We start from the raw sequence: 25,984 nt of genomic DNA, 5'->3' as shown, positions 1-25,984 counted from the left end.
CCTTCATATGCTGGTCTGCTGGATTAGGAATAGGAGAAACAAGCATGAATGGTCCTTGCTTCTCATCAAAGACTACATCACGATTGTACAAGAGACGAGATGTCTCAGTGTCAATCAAGTGGTAGGCTTTGTAAAGACTACTGTATCCATCAAGCATAAGTTTCCGACTCTTGGCATCCAACTTGGTGTGTGACGCATTAGGGATCCAAACAAAAGCAAGGGAGCCAAAAACCTTCAAGTGACTGATTTTGGGCTTGCGATCTAACCAAGCCTCTTCCGGAGTCGTACCTTTGATCGCCACTGTGGGTGATCGGTTTAAAGGATAAACTGCAGTATTAACTGCTTCTGCCCAGAGCTGCTTCGGAACATGTCTATGTTCGAGCATGGATCGAGCCATTTCGGTGATTGTTCTGTTTCGACGTTCAACTCCACTGTTTTGTTGTGGTGTGTGGGTGAAATAACCCCGACAGGATTATTGCTTCTTAAACACCAAAATACTAAAACTTCAAGGGTTAGACATTTCGTCAAACAGTTAGCAACCAAGTTGTTTAACGAACCAGTGACGGACTGATGTCAAATTCTATTCTAGCAGTCAGAGTCGTACTAATACACTATGAGATTTGTCATGAATGGAGTAATTCCTCACATATATCAAATGCAATATATAATCATACCTTCAATATTCAAGGAGAAATTCTTATTTCAATCAAATGTTACAATGCTTGACCATAATCCAATTATCAAACCATAGACCTGACTGTATAGGAATAACACCTGAGATTGCCGGCTCCGCAAATCATTATGAAAGTTGTTGATTTTATACCAAATCTGCCTAATTGATGCCGCAGCTCTACAGTTCGTACCCCTTTTAAGTCTATCGAATGGTGAAACCCTTATAATCAATCCCTTACCAGAACAATCTAATTAATGGATAGCAGTGATTGATTAAAGTATGTACTGAATTGTATTGACAAGGAAGATACAATCATGGCACTTCTTAACTTCCTAATCATATATCAAAACCTGGAAAATCGCTGCCGTATCAGTCATGAAAGAATGTACCTTACATTTCTCAATACTGAGATACCGATCACAGTCTTTGTTATGTGAATGCACCCCCAGAGTTTGCGGAACCAAGGTTGCCCTGAATCCAACTGTTGACTGTCTTAACCACTAGTCCAAGGTGAATCGCTCTTGTTTGTAATCCGCAGAATGGCGCTCGCCTGATATCCGGGTCATATCAAATCGCACAGACATCTTAAACTCCCTTCCTGATCGGGATCTTGTTATTGTCATTAAATTGCTGCCGAAGACAGAGGGTTTCCGGATTGCCAATCTTCTTAATAATTCGATGGGTGTAATTAACTAGCCGTCGGACAAATCAAATGATGCAAGATCCCAAATGCGTGGGGAGAAAGGATCTGAAACCTTGACGCCCGTTAATCACAACTGACCCCGCCCAAATGTTATAGTTACCCCGCTGAGATCCAGGTGAAAACGCGTTGCCGAATATGGGAGCGGAAGCAGAGCGCGTTGTGTGCAGAGCGCTTGACTGGAAATGTGCTGTCTATGCTATCCTTCGGCAGTCCACGATGAATGTGGGTGATCTTTGGGCAGAGTGATTCTACTCCAGCTCGAGTTCCACCTTTAACCTCTGCCCGGTATAATACAATCACCCGCCAAACTTCAAACTTGCGGTACCACGCTGGTCTTAATGTTGATTGCGTTATAATGAGGGAGGCCGCCCTGCCGGATGTCAAAGCTCTTACATGCTTTGCAACTGAATTGGATTATTAATCACCTTCAAATCTTCCTCCATGTATACGGAAATGCTGGCTGGGAGGATTGTCTAGGAAACTTGCCTTCTTCCCTATTCTGTCCAATACTGCCACTGATCCTGTGAACCTTGTAAATAGATTATATCTTCGAATCTCAATACTCAAAGTGATCCTCAAAACTCAATCTTCCGAACTTGGCCCTAAGCCACAAATAGTCGCTCTGATGAAATGACTGAATGTCACCTCCAATCTGCAATAATTCAGATGATATTTCACATCCTCAAAATTGCGTACCAATTGAGAGTTAGCGTTCTCAATGGCCAGTTGTGACAATTGTAGAAACCTTAGGTTCCACAATGCACCCGTGATTGAATCACAATCTGAAATCGAAAGAGAGATAAAAACTGCCTGATTCGAATGGAGCCCCGGGGTGCCTATTTATTCTTTTCTCTCCATCCTCTCCAGAGACTTCTAGAACATTTCTGATCTTATCCCTCAAGTGACTTTATTAAATATTTTTATAATCCAAGTCACTTTATTAAATATAAAGTTATCTTTTAATATTTATTTATTTAATTAAATAATTAATTAGTTGTCCTTAAAATATTCATTATTTTGGACAACCAGATTAATTAAATTAATTAAATCGAACTGTCACCAAAAATGGGGACATGACAGTGGGGTGTGGTTAACTGACATTTGATGCCATGAGTATCCAAGAAGCTAGAGAATTCACTAGAACAAAATTCCCCCCATTGTTTGACCTAAGAGTAATAATAGATTTCCTCGACTCTTTTTCAAGTAAAGGTTTGAACTTCTGAAATACGGGAAATGCATTTGATTCCTTTTAAAAAAAATACACCCACATTTTTCTATTGAAATCATCAACAAACAATAGAAAATACCTGGACCCAATAACAGAAGGAGTGGCCATAGGGCCGTAGATATCGGCATGAACAAGCTGAAGTATCTGAGAAGCTCACCATGAATTGCCACTAGGGAAAGGTGTGTAATGTTGCTTCCTAGCCTGGCATGCATCACAAACTCCAAGTTGCTGAATCTAAATCTCTGGCAAACTGAGAACAAGCTCTTCCTGAGCAAGCTAAGAGAGATAATGCACATTTAAGTGCCCATACCATTGATGCCAAAGTGTGCTAACAAAAGACCGTCGAGCAACCATAGCTAAGTCCTGAGAATCACCAGAATCAGTAAGTCGGAAAAGACCATGATCCTCAAGACCTAATGCAACAATTGATTAAGTTGTACGATTAGTGACGATACACTAATGTGAACTGAAGGTTACATCCAACTGTGGAGAATGTCGTAGTAACTGACTGACCTATCTCTAGAATGTAGTACACATTGAGGAAAATGAGATTCCTCCCAACAGACTGAATTTCAATGTTGCCTTTAGCGACAATGGTGTACTCTTCTCTATCACCAAAAATAATAGAATCTGAATAAGGTTAGTAGTCAGTGAACTAGTCCTTGCGGTGGGTGAAATGACGAGAGGCACCTAAATCAATGTACTAGGCAGACGACTTCACTTGATTGGCAAGTTTTTAGCCATGAAGGCGTAAAAGGCAAATTTTGTCTGCTCAATGCTCTTTGCACTATTCGCTTTGGGTTGCGAACCTGATTGCTTAGATTGGGCAGCTAAGTGTTTTTGATAGTCAACCTTCATGTAACCAAACTTGTGACAATAGTTGCATTGAATGTTCTTCTTCTGGGAGCCTTATGAAGATGGAGTAGAGTTCTGTTGAGACTTGCCTTTATCCATCTGAAAGGATTTAGCAGCAAAGACTTGCTCTATGGAAGTGGAGCTGGAACTACTGCTGAACTGTTGTTTCGACTGATCTTGCTGAAGTAGAAGCGTGTAGAGGTCCGTGAACTTCAGATCAACACTAGTAGAAGTGATGTTGAGAGTTTCGATAAAATGCTCGTAGGACTTGGGGGAACTTTTGAGGGTTATGACCACAATGTCCTCTTCCTCCATCTTGTGACCAATGGAAAGCAACTGATCACGAATTTCTTGAATCGTATTCAGGTGAGCCTGAAGCGATGTTTGCTCATCTATGATAATAGAATACATATGTTTTTCATGGAAAAAGCTTTGCTTTTGTCAGAAGTCTCATGAAGTTTCTTCAAATGCTCCTATATCTCGACAGTTGTTTTGCTAGATGAAATTTGAGGGAGCTGATCATTAGTGACAAATAGTTTTAGTAGTACCGCCTCCCGGTTATTGAGATCCCATGTATCTTGATCAATACCAGTTGTAGTCGGACGCTTTGTAACACCTAGAACAATCTGATGGGTATTCCAATATTCAAAGATTGCTAGTATTCGATGCTTCCATGTGCTATAATTCCGACCATTGAATTTTGAATTGCCCTTGAGCAAAATATTAGTTGAAGATGCCATAACACGTTTTTCAATGAAAAAGCGTGAAAATCTGTGAAGGCACATTCTTCAAGGCAAAAGATAGAAGACCCAAAAAATTTGAAGGGGTACCCAAAAGAGAGCTTGGAAAACTCGAAAAGATTATGTTGTTGGTTTCCAGATCTGCTGACTTGAAAATCAAGGCACCCAGAAAAAACAAACAACCTAGTTGAGATCTCGAAAAACCCATTAAGAATTTGTATAAAGTTTTTTGGTTCGGTACAAAAACTAGGGTTTTGAATGAAAATGACCCTGCTGCAAAAAAACCACAAAAAATGGCGGAAATGTGCAAAAAAAAACAGACACCAGTTGCAGGGGACAGGCTAATCTCCATCCAAAATGTACTAAAGACAAGACAAAGTCAACCTTTTTTTTTTCTAGATTCACGAAAACGTAGTGATTTTTTTCCAGATTTTTTGTTGTTTTCGACTACAAACAATGCAGATCATGAAGATCAAATGCTGAAATTTTCAGAAAAATCCATGATGTTTTCGATTTTTTGAAAATTGGTGAATTGCATTGTTTGGATGGAGGATAGCTGCGTCCTAGAAAAAAGGCCTTAAGAAGCAGATATCACAAAAAATAATTTTGAAAAATATTGCTCTAATAATTTTGAATAAGAAATTATAATATTTTTCGAAAAAATTCAAAGAATTGGCTCTGATCCCATATTACGATGTAATTGGTAAAATACTTGCTTGTTATTAACAGACCGAGAGGTCTATATATACAAAAGAATAAAGCGATGTTTCCTTAGGAAACGAACATAAAGAATATAAATATTTTATTCTAGCTAAAAGAAACTACAGCTAACTAAATATTAGAAACATCCTAATATTTACAATAGATTACAAACAGATAACCATGAACTAATAATAGAAGCTTATCTATTATCGTAATAAAGCTTACTTCTAAGAGATGACTGTCACTACAAGACAAACTGAGCTTCTTCAAGAAGTTGGTAGTTCATACTAGAAGATTAAAGGCCAAATTTTGATTATTTTCTGCCTATGGAAGATAAGACTGCACAGCTGACGGCAATCTAATCTTTTCCTGATTTTTCTGGAAGGAGATGAAACTTCACAATTGGCAGCTATCACTGCCGTCCAGGTTAGGTGATCTCACTTTTAGGGGTTCAACACACTTCTGTACGCCAGGCACACATTTTTAAAGTAGTCACTACTGCAATTGCAATCAGCAATTATAATTTATTAGCTCTTGGGAGCCAAGTAAATTGTCTATTAAGTTGCCTATCTGAGTTTTGTCCTGTTGTGAGTATTTGACTATGCAGGAAATCTTAAACCAAAACAGATTTACAAAGTCTAACTAGTTTAGGTCAGTGTTACTGTGATGCCTCAAACATTGAACTCCTTAACAGTTATTATCTTTATTATAATTGACGGTCATAACCTAGTTATCTTTTAATGATAAGTACCCATGATTGAATGAAATGTATTTGTTAAATCTAAAAGCAACCAATCATGTGATGCCATATCAGCACACCAGCAAAACTTGACTAGTGCACTAAGTGTGGTTTTCACTATTTTTTGAGCCTCTTTGGAAACCTTGGAGAAAAGTACGCTGATGTAGCATCATATTTGATGATATAACCGTAAAACCTTACTTATAACTTATAAGCAGGGGACTTGCCAAGTAAGCCTCTGCAAAAAATTGGGGGTGTTTTGAAATTTCCATATGGTATTTCTATACGCACAATGTTAGGGTACTCAACTGCAAGATCTTCTCCCCTAACATTTATGCTTTGAAGTAAGGAGGAAGATATAATCTAGAGATAGACATTACAATCATACAAGTCAAGTTGCTCATCTATTTTTGTTCCCAAACTGGGGGTGGAGGACACCCCATTCTCACTGGGCTGTGTGTTGTTGCTGTAGACCGGGTACACATTTTTAAAGTAGTCACTATCGTTATTGTAAATGACAATTATAACTGTTTTATTCTTGCAGCCAAGTAAATTGTCCGTTAACTTGTCTATCTGATTTTTGTCCTGTCACGAGTTTTCAAACTATGCATGGAATCTTAAACCAAGATAGATTTACAAAGTCTAATCAATTTAAGTCGGCGTAACTGCATTGCCTCAGGGACAAACTTCACAATCATTATCATCTTTATCATAATTAGCAATTAATACCTAGTCCAGGAAATCTGAAACCAAGACTGTCTTACAATGCCTAATAAATTTGTTCTAACTTCTGAGTATGCACACTTATTTATTGTTCCTAGAGTCAGCTTTGGCATAAAAATACTAGAAGTCCTCTTAATTTTTTGAAAAAGTTTACGAAACACAGGAATTTTTTGAGATAAAAATTGTCAAGGTTTCTAGCTTTAAAAAAATATAAGTTTCCTTAAAATTTACAGAAGCTTGGCCTAACTGTCTTTATAAGTGCATAAGTCTGATTTGTGTTTTCCTTCTATCTGGTAAGGGAAGCATGAGCGTTGATAGCCCGGTTTCAATCGTTGATGGACTAATTGATTTCTTGAACGAGTCTTGGACACAATTTCATGCCACAGGTATGATGACTACTTTGTGGCAAGTTAAATGCTATTATAGAAATGTCTTGCTAAAATTTAAATATATTTTAATCTTATATCTTTACTTCTTCTGAATAAAGTTATTTTCTTGTCTAATTTCATGTGTCTACAAAATATTTTGGTGAGATCATTAAAATTTCATGGAATTTGTCAACAACAAATGTTTACACAGGTTGGTTTCACTTGTTATGTCTAAACAATTGAATCCTTGGTTTGTGCTGGGTCCATGATTTGGCAAAGTCCGGTCTTTGTTTTAGAGTAAGATGATCATTCTAATTTTCTTGAAAATATTAGATGTGGACGGTTATCATGATTTGAAAATTGAGAACAATGATTCAGAATAGATTCCATGATTTGAAATTAAAAAATGTTAAGTTAGGGACATATTGCTTGGTTGAAAACTAGAAATACCAACCTTGGAAGGTATCGAGTTGAGAAACCCCAAGGTGAAATCACATGGATATCTTGGTATTCTACCTCATCCATAAGCAGTGTATGCATTGCATAGTTTTGGTAATGAATGCATTTTAACCCTAGGTAACACCTAGGATACGTCCTTACCTAACCATAATAATCCCATGTCAAAGGGGAAGATCAGACAATTAGTATATCCGAGTAAGTCTTGACATATAGCTTCACAAGGGTATATCATGGACTTGTCAATATCTTTGGACTCATGTCATATGGGAGCCCAAGGCTCAACTATTCATTCTATGTCTTTCACCAGCTTAGACTAGAGAAAACAAGCTTAATAGTTATAGACAACCCACTCCAAAAGTTGCTAGGGAATAACCATACAAAAATGAAAACAAAGAAAGTGAAACTTCAATTATATTCCACATGTATCTCTCACTTTAGAACTCAATTATCTAATGCAACACAACATGGTTTGAAGCCTTAGGAATTCTCCATATGTTGCATGCATAGAGACTGATGAACAATACTCCCCTTAGTAACACAAACACAAAACAAAAATAGAGAAATAACAAGTTGCAAGAGCACAAAGTTGGCTTCTTATCATCTCCAAAAGCATGAAATTACAAATTTCAAAAATACAACATGCAAAGCCACATGGACGTTTTCCTTACAATTTTCTGTAAGCTAGAGCCACCACTGATATCCCAGAACTATCCTAGACAGCCTTATGAACCTTCTGTATATAGACAATTTTACGCTGCCAAAGAAGGTTCTAGAAATCTCTCCTTGAATGAATCATGACTTCATCTCCAACTGAAATTCCTTGTGGCTCCTTTTCTCATCTGCCTTAGCCTTGTACTGTGTATTCATTTTGGTAATGTGCTTTCTCACCTCCTCATAAATATTCTTCAAGTGTTTTGTAAAATCTTTAGCTTCATCTCTACTTGTCTCCCCTTTGTCCAACTTTCTTATTTAGAAGCATTTCTGGAACTACTTCCATACTAAGTTACCGATTCTGGTTTTGATGCTAATGCTGATGCGGGTGCGGGGTGTTGACGCCTGGATGCACAGATTTACAAAAATAAACCATTCATTGAATCATTATCATAATCAAATTGAAATAACAGTTTTGTCTAATTACTAAATTACTCAAGTTCAAGATTCCAATGCAATTCGAATTACAAAATCAAAACATACTTCATGGTTCAATGTTGATCAATCAAGAGTCAAGGTTCAAGATTCACAAATCACATTCAGTCATTCAAAATCATAAGGATTCTCAAAAAAATCCTCATTCTCATCATCTTCTCCTGCTGCAACATTTGCAAGTCCATTTGAACCATGCATGGTTCCAATTGTGCTAGATGCACGTGCTATGATGTTATCAACATCATCATCCATCATCATAATAAGATCCTGAAGTGTTGCATTCAAGTTTGTACATTCAAGGGCTACATCCCAAAGCTTGGTTGACCCCAAAGCTTGGTTGACCCTTGTATCCATCCTCCTTACATGACAAAAGACGCAAGTTGGTATGTATATAAACCAAGTCCTCAACTTTCTTTGAGCCCAACCAGTTGCACTTCACTGAATGGATATAGGAGTATGTACTTCAATTCCGTTCAATAGAAGAAGAACTTGCAACCTGAATAGTGTTCATAAAAATTTAAAATTAAACATACAAACGAAAAGCAAATTAGAGAATGTTAAACACTAAAGTGTAGAATACAATTGCTAAATAAATAAATGAAAACTTGTGAAAGGATCTTGATTGCAAGAGGTTGTAGATGCTTGAATGGTTGACCATACATGTACCACCATGTGATAGCTCCCATGTCATTTTGGTCCTTTATTGCATATGGAGTAAGTTTTGATCCTGAAGCAAATAAGCCAAATTCTTGCCTTTTGTGCATTTCATCATCTGGGAAGAGTCTTGCAAATGCAGTGTAGCACTCAGTAGCAACTTCTTCATCTACATATGGTGCAATTCTGTCCGGCATAGCAAGTATTTCTTGGCTGTAGTACCTTGGAGATAAGGCATATGCAAGGAGGTGCAATGGGGTAGTCATCCTCTCCCAACGATGATGAATGATATCCTCCACCTTTTTGCATAGGGCTTCACATTCTGTGGGGTTAGTCTCATGTACTTGTATGGAAAGCTTTACCTTTTCTACCATGGTGTCCATGCCATTGTGCATATCCCCCAAGCAAGGTGCATTTGTATCGAAAAAGTGTAGCATAGTCATGATAGTTTCGGTGAAATCTAATATAAATTGCACACGAGCCCACCAATGCTCATCCAAGATCATACCCCTAACCTTTAATACTCTCTCTGAATTTGAAGCCTTCCATATAGCCCATTGGTTACAAATAACCATTTGGCCCAATGCTGATTGCACCTTGAGGAGTTGTTTCAGAACAACAGTATGAGATGTAAATCTATAAGCAAGTTGACAATATGTCATCAAATATAAAATGAAGTTATAAACAAGAAATTTGATAATTGAACATGAATATAAAACTTATTCAAAATAAATAAATAAATGAAACTAATTAATTACAATTTTAAATCTACCTTCAAACTTGGAGAATGATTTGAATATAGATTGTGACATGTGGTGGTTTGTCACAAACATTTGTATCTCCTCTCCCTCTTGGCATATTTGCTTCACCCAATCTATTTGGGTGCCAATTTGTTGCATGACCAAGTTGAGAGAGTGTACAGTGCACAGTGTCCAAAAAATATGGTCGTATTAAGATTCAAATTCAAGCACTTGCACCCCTACAATTCGTGACATTATCTGTGATCACCTGGACCACATTCTCACCACTCACCATCTCTATTTCCTCAATGAGAAATCTAGAAATGAATTGTGAATCCTTAACTTGTCGTTCACAATCAATAGCCTTCAAAAACATTGTGCCTTTGGGGGACATTGCAATCACACTTATCAATGGTCGGTTTCTTGTGTCTTTCCATCCATCAGACATAATAGTTATGTCGGAGATTTTCCAAGATGTCCTAATTGGTTGAAGAGCTTTGTCTATAGAAATCTTTTCTTTTGCAAAAGAGTAGTACGCACCTTTTCAAACTCGGAGCTAATGTAATCAGTTGGTGCTCTAAGGATGGCTGCAACCATTTCCTTCCAATATGGCAATCTTACCAAATTGAAAGGAAGACCATTGGTATAAAGGCAACGTGCAATTGCTTCATCAACAATCTCTCTTGCCTCCATTTTGAATGCTTGATCCAACAAACCTCTTTTGCGGGTAATAACTTCTACTTCATCCTCCTTCTCTCCCACTTCCAAGAATGGATGTTTGGAGGATGCAACATGATCAATGGGCACATTCACTGTGCTTTTTGTAGATGAAGGTTTGTACAAACTTGTTTTTGATTTGCTCACTAAACAATCAACAACCTCTTGTTCTTTTATGAATCCGGCTAATTGTGCATCGCTCAACCTTTTTCCATCCTTACTTCCCTTGCACAATGCTATTCCTTTACCAGTAGGCCCATAAAATGAGCTTTAACCCGAGAACATGAGTTATCGAATGGTTTACTATGACATACATTGCATCTCCAAATGTATGACCCACCTCTGGAAACCTGTGATGATCTTGTGGTGTGTCTCCATAATGGAGATGCCACATCAATATTGAAGTTATCACTTCGTTCTTGCCCTGTTGCTGAACTTTGACTATCAATAGTGGCCATTCTTGTACAGTAGAAACTATGAATCTAATAAGAAAATAGAAAAAATTAACTTAGAAATGTTTAAAAAAACTATGAACATGAAACATACAAGTCGAAATATACAATACAAAAATACGAAAAAAAGATCGCTACACTTATTCCTTCATTTCTTAAAAAAAAACGAAAAAAAGATCACTGCACTTATTCCTTCATTTCTTAAAAAAAAAGATTTTTTTTGAAAAAATTCTTCTAAAACTTGAAAAATTCATGAAGATCTAAAAAAATCACTAAAAAAGCTCGTGAAATGGATCGAATGCTTACCTTAGATGCTTAATCGTCCTTTGTGGAAGCTCAATAGACACTCTATGAATGATCCCCTTCAAAACTAATGACCTTGCTTTTAGAATGGCACAATGGAGACCAAATGAGAAGAGAGCCTAGCTGCAAACAAAATGGGAAGAATGGGCAATGAATGGCTTCTTTTAGGGTTGTGAGGTAAATAGGAGAAAATAAAAAAATAAAAAAACATATTAAGCACATGTTTTATTAAGTCACTTAAGTGACTGGCTGCTCAAAGTATCTGGATGCTCACGGTATGCGCCCGGATGTTCTCCGGATGCTCTCCCAAGCACCTCGTGCGCATTTGCAGGAGAAGGAAGCGTTTCCTGGCAGCATCCCCCACGCATTCGCGCACCAGAATGCATCAACATCCACATCCCCCCCTCTATCCTAGATGCATCGGTAACTTAGCTTCCATACACTATTTGGAATAGTGATTTACTTGTGCTCCTATTGACATAATTGTTGTATGCAAATTCTACCTGTGGTAAAATCATATCTCATCCCTTTGGTTAATCTTCAACCAAGCATCTCAACAAGTTCCCCAAACTCCTATCCACTACTCTTGTTTGTCCATCAGTTTGTGGATGATGTGATGAGATAAACTTCAAATCTGTCCTTAAATTCTTCCACAACATTTGCCAAAATTACCCAATAAACTTGGTGTCAGATTTGAAACTATGCTCTTTGGTAGACCATGTAGTCTTACCACTTCTCTGAAAAACAATTCTGCCACATGAACGCCATCAAATCTTCTTGTAAGGAATGAAATATGCCATCTTGGAAATCCTCTCTGTTAAAACTAGACTAGAAACTTAAACAAAAGACATCTGCATTTACCCTGAGAAAAACCCTCTTTACTGAGGGAAACAACCGAGCCACAAAAATAAATCCTTTATTGATAAGAAACTTTTAGTACATTATATAGAGCTGCTTCTCTATAATAATATAAATCATAAGAAGGAAGTGATCACTTCTAATCAATACAATATAATCCTTGATGATCACCTCTGATCAATACAATATAATCCTTGACGATTTTGAGCATAACAATATAATACTTGATGATTCTGAGCGCTTCATCAGAACAACAAATACAATATATGAAAAACGCAGTAGAAAAACCAAGAGAGAACACATGCAAATATAAGTCTGAAGATGGCAAAATCTGCATGGGGAAAATAACGGACCAAAGCATTCTTGAAAATAGCGTTCTTTAAATTGCCAACACACGGGGTACAAGGAAAAGTCGAGAGTATATATTTTAACATGATTCACTGCTGTCGAGAGATGATTCATATTATAACTGTCGCTGATTAAAGAGAATGTAACTAATAACAACAGATATCCTTCATCGATCACTTTCAAGGCAACACGTAATTGCTGACTGATGATGATGGATTCCAACAAGGTGTGCGGGACCCAGAATATTGCCAAGCTTGCCATGTAATATTTCCTGAATTTATATAAGGCACAAACAAATATATCTCCATCCAAACATTACATCAATTTTAATGTTAAATAATTATTGAATCATAATTCACAGAATTACATATAAAGCTAATATATTTAACACTCTCGACCACCACAAAAATTGAATCATGCCTTCTTTAGGTCCTCGACAAACGAAGAACAAAGTCCATGCTAATATCCTCCTATAACTTCTTTGGTACAGGTATTGGCTGATATGGCCCTGTATTCTGCTTTGCTCCTTTTGCCATCTGACAAACTCTGCACCTCTCTACAAACTTCTTGACATCTTGCTGCAACTATGACCAATAATAATTCTTAGTGGCCAGAGCAATGGTTTTATCAGGACCAAAATGTCTAGCTAGCCCTTTGTTATGTTTCTCTTTGATGATATTCTCCCTCATAGAACTCCTCAGAATGCACAACTGACTTTAGAATATCATCCTAGATGATGAAATCCAATCACTTGGTTCTATCTAGAGTAACAGGGTCTGTACAAGCTTTCTAAGCTTCACCAATATCAAGATCCTTTGGATACAAACTTTTGAGTTCCTTGAACCCAACAACCTCAATCTGCATCTCTATTAGCAAAATCTGTCTCTTGCTAAGAACATCTACAACCCTATTAGACTTCCTGTTCCTATGTTTCAAAACAAATGTGTAACTTTGCAAAATTCAACCCATTTCAAATGCCTTTGATTCAATTTTCCTTGACTATTCAAATATTGCAAAGCTTGATGACTAGTATATAAAACAAACTCCTTAGGCAAAAATATGTTGTCTCCACTTCTTCAACGTCTGAACTATAGCTTAAAACTCCTGGTTGTAAACATAATACTTTCTTTTGGCTTCATTCAGCTTCTCATTGAAGTAAGCAACAAGTCTACTTTCTTGACTCAAAACAACTCCAATTGCCTTACCACTAGCATCAAAGTCTACTTGAAACACCTTATTAAAACTTGGAAGTGCTAAAACAGGCAGTTCTATAACTTTCTATTTTAACAATTCAAAACTCTTGTCTGCTTCTTTAGTCCACTTAAACTCCTTTTCCCCTCTCATTGCCTAAGTCAAGGGTCCACAAACATTGCTAAAATGCCTAATAAACTTTTTGTAAAAGCTGGCCAAATGTAATGTTCCCATTTTAGTAGGTTCCGGGACTTGAGGTTGGTTAGCTCATCATCTTGACCCTCGTGAGTTGACAATAGGTTTTGGGGGTCTCTGTTGTAGACTTGTTAATTTTAATTAGTCTATTTTTGGCCAGTTGCTATTTCTGGTAGTGCGGATGTTGACACAGTGGTGGTTGTCATTTATTCAATCGAGTCATATTTATTGCATTAGTTACGAGGCTTTATATTTATTAATGCACTTTATCTTATTACATGTTATAAAATGATGTTGTGAAGTTGAAGCCTCTTTAGTGAAAGGTGTAATGTTGAGGCTAAGTTGTGCAAATGCGATTATAAATATGACTCTCATTTTGAGAATTGGTATCCAATGAATTATTTGTCGATGATATAGGATTATCACAATAAATCATAATTGAATTTGAATATATATATATATATATATCATGCATTAGTTATTAATGACTATATTACACGATAAGTATAACCCATGTTAAGTTGTTCAATATAGTTAAGAGCCCGATATTCATATGGCAATGATTAATATGTTCAATGGTTGTTTAAGCACTGGTTCATTACTGTGCATAATATTAAAGGTTTATAAGAGTTATCAACCACGTAGGGTCATGACCCTACGTGGCATAAGCCATGTAGAGTCATGCCCCTATATGGGTGATGACTCTCTCTTTCAATACATATACAATGTCACCACTGCAAGGAAAATATTGATAACAAACTAAATATCAGTACTTGCATGCAATGACGAACATAATTCAGTCTCATCAATAATATGTGGTTACATTATACATAGTAGTAGAAACAAAAGAGATATTGCAAAGTAAAGCAAAGTCATAGTTTGAATCATAATCTCGGAGAGAGATCATAAATATTAAAGTATTTGAAATAAATCTGGCAAAACATCTAAAGTTTGAACTACTAAATCCATATTCTTTAACATGGTATCAGAGATAAACTGATAGAGTTCAAATAAATGATTGAAATTACTATCCAAAATCAGACTTACATAAAATCTATTCAAAAGTGCAACTATGGGGAACAGTTTCAGATTCGAATATAGACTCAAAGGTGCATCAAACTTTGTATCACGGAGAATTCGAATAATGATTATTCTTCGAGAACTCAAATTAGAATCATATGTGGAAGAAAACAAAACCATGCTCGACAATGAACTAGATAAAACCATATGGAAAAGACATAACAATAAATCCATGAAAATTATTATAGATGCTGTAGAAGATCATATACTACCAATTATATAAAAAATGGAAACTGCTTATCATATGTTAATGAATCTTTAAAACACATATGAAATCAATAATACAAGTAGACTCCTTACCTTGAAACAACTTCTTCATATCAAGATGAATAAAGGGGAAACAATTACATCATATTTTATGAGAATTTCAGAATTAAAAGATCAACTATCAACTATTGAAAATCATGTAGACATTTAAAGAACATCCTTGATAGCCCTAAAAGGATTACCAACTTCATGGGAAGCCTCTATTCAAGGGATCAGTGCATAGCCCGAACTACCTAAATTTGATCAACTTAAGAATGACTGCACTCAGGAAGAATCAAGATTAATTAGAGAGGGATTAGTATAAATAAAGAGAGAAATACAAGCCCTACTTGCAAACACAAACAATAAAGAAAAGAAACGAAATTTCAAATGAAAAAGGGGGAAGAATAATTCTAAACAAACTTACAAAAAGAGAGATATGTCTAAAATATAATGCTACAAGATAAATTTAGAGACACTCACATGTACTGCCCAAAAAGAACCAAAACCCATGCTTCTATAGCTGAAGTCAAGAAAGCTGAAAACTCAGTTTTCATTTTAGCCTTATCAAGTGAACTAAACACTCACAAGAATACTTGGATGATTCATAGCGGAGCATCTCAACATATAACTTGATTTAGAGATCAGTTCGAAACTTTTGAAGGAGACTCAATTGAAGAAGTTACAACATGGGATAACTCTACCTATCCAGTGAAAAGATTTGGAACCTGTTCAATACAATTGAAAATCGGAGTTACCTTGCAACTAAAAGATGCATTATTTGTACCAAGCATTAAGAGGAATTTGGTCTCCATTTTTTGGCCTAGCATATTGAGGATATCGTGCAACTTTTTAGGAAGATAAAGTTCTATCTTGGCCTAAGAATTCCTAACATCAAGAATGCAATCACTATAGGAATTAGAGATGGAAGTTTATATAAACTTTGTAATAGTCAAAACCAAGCATTAAATCATGAAGTTTCCAAAACTAATGAAATTTGACACAGATTGTTAGGACACCTTCATTTTCGTGCTCTACCCTCTATAGAAAGATTGTGATAGGTCTACCTAATTTAAAATCTGAACATGTTAGAAATTGCAAGGGATGTGCTTTATGAAAGAACTCCAAAGGATCTTTTCCACGTAGTGAACATAAATAAAAAATTGTACTTGAACTTATTCATACTGATTTGTGTGGTCCTATGACAGTACCTTCATTAGTAGGATTCTTGTATTACTTAATCTTTGTTGATGGCTACTCTAGAAAAATATTGTTTTATTTTTTAAAGCTTAAAGAATCAAATGAATTATTATTAAAGTTTAAAGAGTTTAAAGCATTAGTTGAAAGTCAAATTGGAAAAAAAATTTAAACTCTGAGATCAGGCAATTGAGGAGAATGCATTTCTAAAAATTTCAAAAAATTCTACACCTCTGTTGGGATTAAGAGGGAGTATACAGTACGTTATAATCCTTAACAAAATGGAGTAGCAAAAAGGAAAAATAGAACCATTATTAAAGCCACTAAAGCCATGATGCACGATCAAAGCCTTCACATAGTATTTTGGGCTGAAGCGTCAAATACAACAATATACATTAAAAAAAGATGCCCTCGTTCAATTCTAGAGAATATAACACCTGGAGAAGCCTTCACAGGAAACAAACTAGACTTAAGTCACTTCAATATTATTGGTTGCCTTGTATATATTCATGTTCCCAAAGAGAAGAGGTCCAAAATAGAACCCTCGGGAAAGAAAGGTATATTTGTTGGTTATAGTGAGTCTTCCAAAGCCTACAGAGTATATATTCCTAGATAAAAAACAATTGAAATCAGCAGAGATATTAAATTTGAAGAAGATGTTGCATATAAGACTTCTAAAAATATTGAAGAACCAAATGATGAATCAAGCACAAAATTAGATGAAAACCATACTGTTGAGATTCAAAGGGAGAATTATTTAGAAGATCATGGACTCATACAATCTAATCCTGAAAATCTTGAGATTCCATCTAACAGGAAAAGACCACTATGGGCAAGGAAAATCATCGAAAAAAATAATGTAGCCCCTGAAGAAATCTTTAGAGAAAGTAAGAAAACAAGAAATCACTAATGCTATGTTGCACTTATAAGTGAGCTCATCGAATATGAACCATCAAATGTTGAAGAAGCCTTAACATGCCAAGCTTGGAAAGATGCTATGATTGAAGAATATTTGAAGAATACCAATCTATCTTGAAAAATGATGTCTGGGACATCGTACCTAGACCTAAGAATAAATCAGTTGTCTCCTCTAAATGGCTATTCAAAATTAAACATGCACTAGATGGAAGTATTGAAAAACATAAGGCTAGATTCATTCCCAGAGGGTTCTCTCAAAAGGCTGCAATTGATTATGAAGAAACATTTGCCCATGTTGCTTCATATACCTCCATAAGAACCATAATTTCCATTGCCGCATCCAAAGGATGGAAGATACATAAAATGGACGTAAAAACCGCATTCTTAAATGGTGTTATTGATGAAGAAGTGTATCTAGAGAAACTAGAAGGCTTTGTTATCCATGACAAGAATTCCCATAGTGTGTAAATTGAAGATAGCTCTCTACAACCTTAAACAAGCCCCCAAGGCATGGTATGAAAGGATAGACAGTTACTTTACCAAATTAGGATACTCCAAAAATGAAGCAGTTCCAAATATATACTTCAAAGTATTTGATAGTGACATGTTAATGCTTGTTCTCTATTTTGATGATTCACTAATAATAGGGGAACATCATTTCATTACAAAATGTGAACAAGACCTTGCATCTGAATTTGATATGAAAGACCTGGGTCTCTTGCACTTTGGGACTAGAAGTGTGGCAAAAAGAGAACTATATTTTCTTAAATCAAGGCAAATATACTATTGACATTTTGAACTTTTTTGGAATGATGGACTATAAACCCATATGTACCAATGGAGACAAACCTTCACAAGCTTAGAAGTGATGCATCTGAATCTGAATCTACAGATCTCAGACACTATAGAGAGATAAATGGTTCATTAATGTATTTGGTGAATACTCATCTTGACATCTGTTATGCAACAAATGCATTGAGTCAATTCATGTGTGAACCTGAGAAAATTCATCTTATGGCAGCCAAACACATTTTGAGATACTTGCGTGGAGCTATTGGATTCGGTCTAAAATATGATAATGTTGTAATACAACTTCAATGGTATTTAGATTCAGATTGGGCTGACAATATAGTTGATTCTAAAAACACTACAAGATGTTGTTTCAGCCTAGGATCTACAATGATATCTTGGTTCAGCAAGAAGCAATTTGCAGTTGCATAGATTTCTACTGAGGCAGAATACATAGAAGCCTCTATAGGAGCCTGAAAAGCAGTCTGGTTAAGGAAATGACTAGTTTGGTTATTTGGAAAATCCTTGAACCCTACAATTATACACTGTGATAATCAAAGTTGCATAAAACTATCAGTAAGTCCATTTTTTCGCAACAGATCAAAGCACATCAAGATTCCCTATCACTACATCAAGGACATGGTGGATAGCAATGTCATTAAGTTGGTATACATCAGCATTGATGAGCAAACTGCCTATATATGTAACAATTCTCTATCAAAACTAAAACTTGAGCACTTTAGAGGTAAACTTGGTATAATTAAAATGTAATTGTAATTCCTGAGATTGAGTCTCAATTATGTTTAAATTTAATATATTTTCTATATTGTTTAAATGTTAAAATAATTACTATTTTGCATATGTGGATAATGTTATGAAAGGTGACAATTTTTCTTTGATGTTTTTCTAGGTCGCTATTGTAAGGTGATGACCTTAACAATGGGTTGACCTGTTATCTTGATGGACTACATTAAGTTGCTGTCCCAGAGATCATGATAACAAACGTATCATGATGGACTACATTAAGTTGCTGTCCCGAAGATCATGATTTATAACTGATGGATTACATTCAGTTGCTGTCCCGGAGATCAGATATCACTTATCCTTCTAGGATATAACATACTCTTTGGGTAGGCATCATGAACTTGATGCTAGTGCACATACCACAAGAATATGAGATTAATAAATATCATATGGGTGATATTACTAGTTGCAAACACTATACCAATTTTGTTTACCATTTTGAGATGGTTGTGTTAATCCTCCCTCACTAAGAGGGAGTGTTGATGATATGGCATCAGTTGGATTATCACAGTAAATCATAATTATTCGTCTCATATAATTCTGAACGTTGGATATTCTGTGGTTTATCACCACCATGTTTAAGCAATATCATGCATCGGTTATTAATGACTATTTCACGATAAGTGTCACCCACGTTAAGTTGTTTAATATTGTTAGGAGCCCGATATTCATTTGGCAATGATTCATATGTTCAATGGTTGTTTAAGCACCGATTCATTATTGTGCGTTATATTAAAGGTCAATAAGAGATCAACCGTGTAGAGTCATGCCCCTACTTGGGTGATGACTCTCTTGTTCAATACATATACATCACTGCTGCAAGGAAAATATAGACAACAAACTAAATATCAGTGCTTGCAAGCAGTGATGAACATAATTTAGTCTCATCAATAATTTGTAGTTACATTATACATAGCATTAGAAACAAAAGAGATATTGCAAAGTAAAGCAAAGTCATAGTTTGAATAATAATCTTGCTGAGATATCATAAACATTAAAGTAATTGAAATTTGAAATTAAAGATCAGAATTTAAATCCGGCAAAATATCTGAACTACTAGATCCATATTCCTTATCATTATTAATCTCTTTGATATTTGGTGAGGGTTTGAGTTGAAGAGTTCTGAAATTCTATTGATTTGGTGTTTCAATTTGTTGCTGAAGTATAACAAATTGAATGATCTTGGCCTACTGTGATCTACAGTTTCTAGGAAGGAGTATTCTTGCATACCTACGAATTGTTTGGAGCTGCATTGAATAACACAGTCCTGCGATTTGAAGGAAGGGTTTGGAGAGTGCTGAAGGAGCTGTCATCTCCTGTTAATTGGCAGCGTTTGATTGACGCTGGCAAAGCGTTCTAGTTTGCTGAAGCCAGCTGACTATGGAGGGCTGCACAACCTAATTTTATAGCTCGCATTTCATCCTTTAGTGACAGCAATTTAATAAGCAAGGCCACAGCTTAAATTTGGGCTTGCGTTCATCATTGTGGCCTGTGTTTTTGGGGAGTATTTTATTGACAAGCTGCGCTAGTATTAGGGAAAGGGTTGCGTCCCATTTTAACAACCTGGAGAGGCTCTGGAAGGGTGACTCAGTATCTACAACACCTTGTAGTTTCTGGTAAAGTTGGAACGACATTATCAGGTTCTTACAAATTTATTAAATTGGTTATTCAATTGAAATTGCAAGGATGGCTGTATGAATTGTCAAACATTCAGAATTAGTGGATATAAAACTTGCAATTACTAGAAAGTTTATTTAGCATTGTTTTTTTTACATTTTGTATGTGTGTGTGTATATATATATACTTCTCTCAAAAAACACAAAAAAAGAAAATATATTCAAAGACCAAAAAAAAACAGAAAATTTCCAAAACCAAAGCATGAAGTTTTCTTCAGACATTCAACTCAGTCAGAGCCAACTAGGTTCTTTATAGTGGTATCAGAGTAGTTCCCTGTTAGCTTGCAGGTCTTGGGCTCATTTATCGGTTTGATCAGTGCATTGTTTTGAGACTTGGTATTTAGTGTCATGGATGGTGGCATCAGGTTTATTCTAGGTAGGCATTATAGTCGTAAGGGTTGTACTTCTTCACCCAGAGATGGAGAACCTGGGATTCAGTTTGGTACTGTTGGCAACAAGGGTGCTATTGGCTTAGGTGAATTAGTTGGTACAGGTTATAGAAATGCATATATAGGTTCCGAGAATGACAAGGAGGCCATAGAGACATTTAGGGACTCAGCAGCTAGACAACACCATGTTGCAGATGTGTTGCAGCAGCTTTGTGACACTCTGTAGTGGATAACACTTCCTTGGGGACTGAGTAGGGAGAGGGCTTGAGCTGATTCTGTTGGTTCATAGATCTCAAGTTGATGACATGTCTGGAGCTGGCAACAAATATAGAGAAGAGGTCCGAGTTAGGATTGATGATATGGTGGACATGACTTGATTCATAGGAACATATGATAGGTCACAGAGACCCACCTTCTTGAGACCCGAGATGGATGCAAATAGTATTGAGACTGAGGCTGTACCCTTTGCAGATGATGTAGCTGCACATTTTGCTGAGTGGGATGCTCTTCCACAGGCCGTGAAGAAAAACTTGAATTCTGATAGATATTTGACTCAGAAGTGTGAGCATTCTAGAGGTAATCTTGCTCCTGACAGACATAGGCCTAGGCAGTCGGATTTACAAGAGTTTGCTAGTAAGATGACTGACACATTTTGATGGTAGTGGGAGAGTGATTGCTAGAGCTTGGGTCCACAAGCTCAACACTTATCTTGCCTTGCATTCTATGACTGAGGACACTATAAAGTTTGCAGTATTGCGCCTTGATGGAGTAGCACATGATTGGTGGTATCACGAGTCAGTATCCCTCCATCATATTCAGATCACTTCCTACCAGGAGTTTGTGGACATAGTCCTTGGCATGGCATGGTTGCTTACCCTTAAGGATACTTATATCAACACCAAGAGGATGGAAATGAGATTCATCAAGGATTGACAACTATAAGTCCTTAAGGCTATTAGGAATGATGAGCTTAAGTAGATTTCTCTTAGATGTATGCAACACTTGGTATGCCATGAGGATGTGATTAACTGGGCAGTTGAGCGCAGGATGATGCATGTTGTAGACAACACAGATAAGCCAATGTATCATCCAAATAAGCCATTATGATTACACCCTATCGACACCCCAAGTGGCTTAAGGATGAGATTGAGAAGACTATACAGGAGTTGCTAGATATGGGATGCTTAATAAGAGGACTATTAAGAACTAGTATCCAATCCCTCAGATTGATGAGTTACATGGGGCATGGTTCTTCTCGAAGATTGATTTGAGATTGGGTTACCATCAGAGCCGAGTTAGGGAACAAGATGTAGAGAAGACTACATTCAGGTGCCACTGTGGATACTTTGAGTTTTTAGTCATCTCATTTTGCTTGATGAATGCTCTGGCTACTTTCCAGTCTACTATGAATGGGGTGTTCCATAGTTAGCTGTAGAGATTTGTGTCGGTATTCTTTGATGACATCCTTGTTTATAGTAAGACTTGGGATGACCATGTTGCTCATCTTGATATAGTATTGGATATCTTGAATAGGGCTTCCTTGTATGCCAAGGAGTCCAAGTATGCACTCGGGATGACAAAGCTTCTATACTTAGGTCATGCAATCAATGTAGAGGGTGTTCATATGGATCCTAACAAGATTTGTGCTATTTAAGACTGGTCTACACCAGAGAACTTGACACAGTTGAGGGGGTTCATTATACTTTGTGCTTTCTACTGTAGGTTTGTGGCAGGATTCTTGAGATATGCAACTCCCCTTATAGAGCTGGCACGTAAGGGTTCTTTTCAGTGGACTCTTAAAGCACAAGATTGCTTCAAGAACTTCTAGGTGATTATGACATCATGCCCAATATTAGCTTTGCCAAACCTTACAAGGTCATTTGATTTGTACTTTGATGCTTGAGGAGAGGATATTGGAGCAATTTTATCTCATGATCATCATCCTATAGCTTTCGAGAGTAGGAAGCTACAAGGCCCTTGTTGGGTGGATATTTTGCAATCGACAGTTTATGCAAATTTATTCACAAAATAGGATGACCAGACACAATGTGTGAGATAAAGTCTCTCCTACCTTGAAGGGAAGGCTCCCCCTTCTCATTGTTCCTTGGATCAACTCAAGGTAAGAAAGAAGTTAGAGGTACTTTGAAGGGTGTTACTAATATTCTTTCCTCTTATCTCAAGAAAGAATCCACTTGTGGAGCAGGTAATGGGCAAGAAGAACCTCTAAACTACACTTCTATCTATTGAGTTTTCATGGATCGCTGCAAATGTAATAGCACTACCATGTTTTAGGTATGTGTTTTCCAATTTGCAACAATCTCTTATTTATGTATAAAAGTCAGTAAATAGTAGACATGTCCCTTCATGAGACATGGGACATGTCTATCCAATAATATAATCACAATCTTATAGTTATGTTATCTTTTATATATATATATATATATCTCATATATACATATATTTCTTTGCTACAGTTTATCCGAGAGAAGCTACAAAACATCAACACTCCTTAGCTAGAGAAGATAAACACATGACATAGACTACACCATTGGTAATATTAAGAATGACAAATTTTATGGATATCTTTGATCAGAAAATAGTCAACATTTTGATATCACCTCTGATATCATGAGTATTGGTCTTTCAGAATATCAACATATGATATTCACCAATTACTCAAATAGGGTTTTGATATCACATCTGATATCAATAGTATTGGTCTCCCAGAATATCGACATCTGATATTCACCAAGTACTCAAATAAGGTGTGATATCACATCTGATATCATGAGTATTGGCCTCCCAGAATATCATACGATAATCACCAATTACTCAAAAATAAGGTTTGATATCACATCTAATATCAAGAGTATTGGCCTCCCAGAATATCAATGATATTCACCAAATACTCTGAGTAAGGTCTTCCAGAATGTTGAGATGTAAGACATTCACCATTTACTCAATTTATTTGATCTCATAATACAAGTTATTGTAAGATCGTCACCTTACAACAACTTCTACAAATACAAGTGACTTCATTTGGAAGTTGTCACTTCCTCGTGATGTACATAGGGGTAGGCCCATTATAATTACATAGCCATGAGGTATATTCATGAATCACATCCTCATGATTGCTATGATTTATTGATCGTTGGAGAATCCATCTCAACATGGTGTACTCCCTTTGAATTAATATAACCGAGATCACCGAAGGTTGATAGGATCATATCCTCTTTTGGTTTTCTCTATTTCAAGGTTGCCTCTAATGAAATGACAGGCTCCCTCTGAATCTCAATCTCCCTCTTTTTCCTTATATACTCACTGTAATGAGATTGGTGTGTTTGAGGTATTTGTTAGCTTATAATTGCTTTGAACTCAGTCCTGCCAAATTAACAAAGAACATGTACCTATGCATACATTGGAATTCTTTAACTGTATCCTTTATTGTGTATGATTATTCCTCCACGTTAATTCCTTCTTTCTCTATGAAGAATTTGTAGTGGGGACTTTGTTTGTGTGGTAAGTAAAATTGGACTTTTGGCAGTATCCACATTGGTGCCAATGCAAGTCAAACTAGATTATGCGTCAGCCTATTAGCCATGTACATCACCTTTTTATAATATATAATTGTCTTCCTTTCTTCCATCATACTACTTGCCTTGGCATCTATAACGAAATATGCAATAATATCAGCAACGCAACTTATATTAGTATTGTTTGGTGCTCCCCATCGACTCAAGCTGTGGATGTGATATTTGTATTGGATCATTGTCCCTGATTTAGATTGTTATGCAGTTTGGGCAACCATGACAATGGAATTTGTTCCTCTTGAGAGCGGAAGGCATAATAGGTGGTATCCAATATCGTTCAAAGTCTCCCCATAAAATAATTATCCGTCCTTCAAAGCTATGATATCTTTCTATGTTGCTCGAGGGAAATGTCTAAAGAGCCGGCTTGAATAAGATTGGGGCTCGCTGATCTTCTTTGCAAATAAATTTGAAATGAATATTTTCGCACGTGTATGAAACTTCTCCATCTACGGCCACAAGGCAGAAATATTACTCACACCAACCTTTGTGTAATCAAATTCTTCAAAGGTACTCCCAAGAGAATTGATCTATAAGACTCGGCAATATCGTTTATGACCCGATACCATGTTGAGTTTGTAGGATTGATGTTGCTCACAGATTATTGTAGTTCATCTCCAACGCCCCTGTAGCTATATACTTTGCCCCTCAATTTTATTTATTTATTTTCTATTGGTGTTTATGACTTTGGTCATTACAATATCAGTTTTAACTTGTTCATGCTTAAAATCCACTACTTGTTTGGTAATCGGTCCTTTCTAGCTTGTCCTGACACATCTAAATCCTTCGCAACGACATCAATGTCATCTAGCAAGGCCAGAATCCCAATCCTTGATGAAATAATTTATCGCGGTTCTCAATTCTTAATAGTTGGATGCCAAAGTCATTGTCAATAATGTTAATTCAAAATCTTTACTCATAATACATATAGTTTGACATGGATAATTGTCAGCCACCATTAGAATACATTAAGAGATGTCAAAATACACTAGGTTACAATGATTTTTCAATAAAGATTGTCTATGATGGCAGATCATTAACCTGGCTCTGATACCATGTTGAGTTTTCATGGATCGCTGCAAATGTAATAGCACTGCCATGCTTTAGGTATGTTTTTTCCAATTTGCAACAATGTCTTATTTATATAAAAAAGAGAGTAAAGAGTGATGGGACATGTCTATTCATTAATATAATCACAATCTTATAGTTATGTTATCTCTAATATATATATATATCTTTGTTACAGTTTATCCGAGATAAGCTACAAAAAATCAACACTATCTAGAAATTAGAAATAGTGATACTGATAAAGCAAAACTAACTCAAAGGTTGATTGAAAGCGTACTAGCTTGGATCTAAGTCCAATTTTTCTACACTATAAAGAGTAAATCACTACCATTGGGGCACAAAGACTTCCAAAAGTAGATGATTTCTACACTATAATCCTATAAGTTATTTCAGCTCAAAGACATGAAAGTAACTTAAATTTAACAAAGTTCGTGAA

The 25,984-nt window shown here is 36.2% G+C and overlaps 1 protein-coding gene across 4 annotated transcripts in view; it reads left to right on the top strand.

The window, feature by feature from the left end:
- LOC149532113 (Zn-dependent exopeptidases superfamily protein) overlaps positions 1 to 25,984 on the top strand; it is a 172,860-nt gene that overhangs the window by 15,141 nt on the left and 131,735 nt on the right. For 2 of the 4 annotated variants that reach the window (XM_089811778.1, XM_089811777.1), the window contains exon 2: positions 6,667 to 6,749. In XM_089811778.1, the coding sequence (XP_089667904.1) occupies positions 6,668 to 6,749 (82 nt within the window). In that variant the 5' untranslated portion in view covers position 6,667. Of the gene's footprint in view, positions 1 to 6,661; positions 6,750 to 25,984 lie in introns of all 4 variants that reach the window. The other 2 variants (XM_089811776.1, XM_089811774.1) reach the window with 1 other exon arrangement.

The sequence above is a fragment of the Cupressus sempervirens genome, chromosome 11, assembly GCF_028749045.1.
Source record: "Cupressus sempervirens isolate cs-2001-9-10 chromosome 11, ASM2874904v1, whole genome shotgun sequence".
Lineage (NCBI taxonomy): Eukaryota > Viridiplantae > Streptophyta > Pinopsida > Cupressales > Cupressaceae > Cupressus > Cupressus sempervirens.
This window is presented reverse-complemented; position numbering and strand designations above follow the sequence as displayed.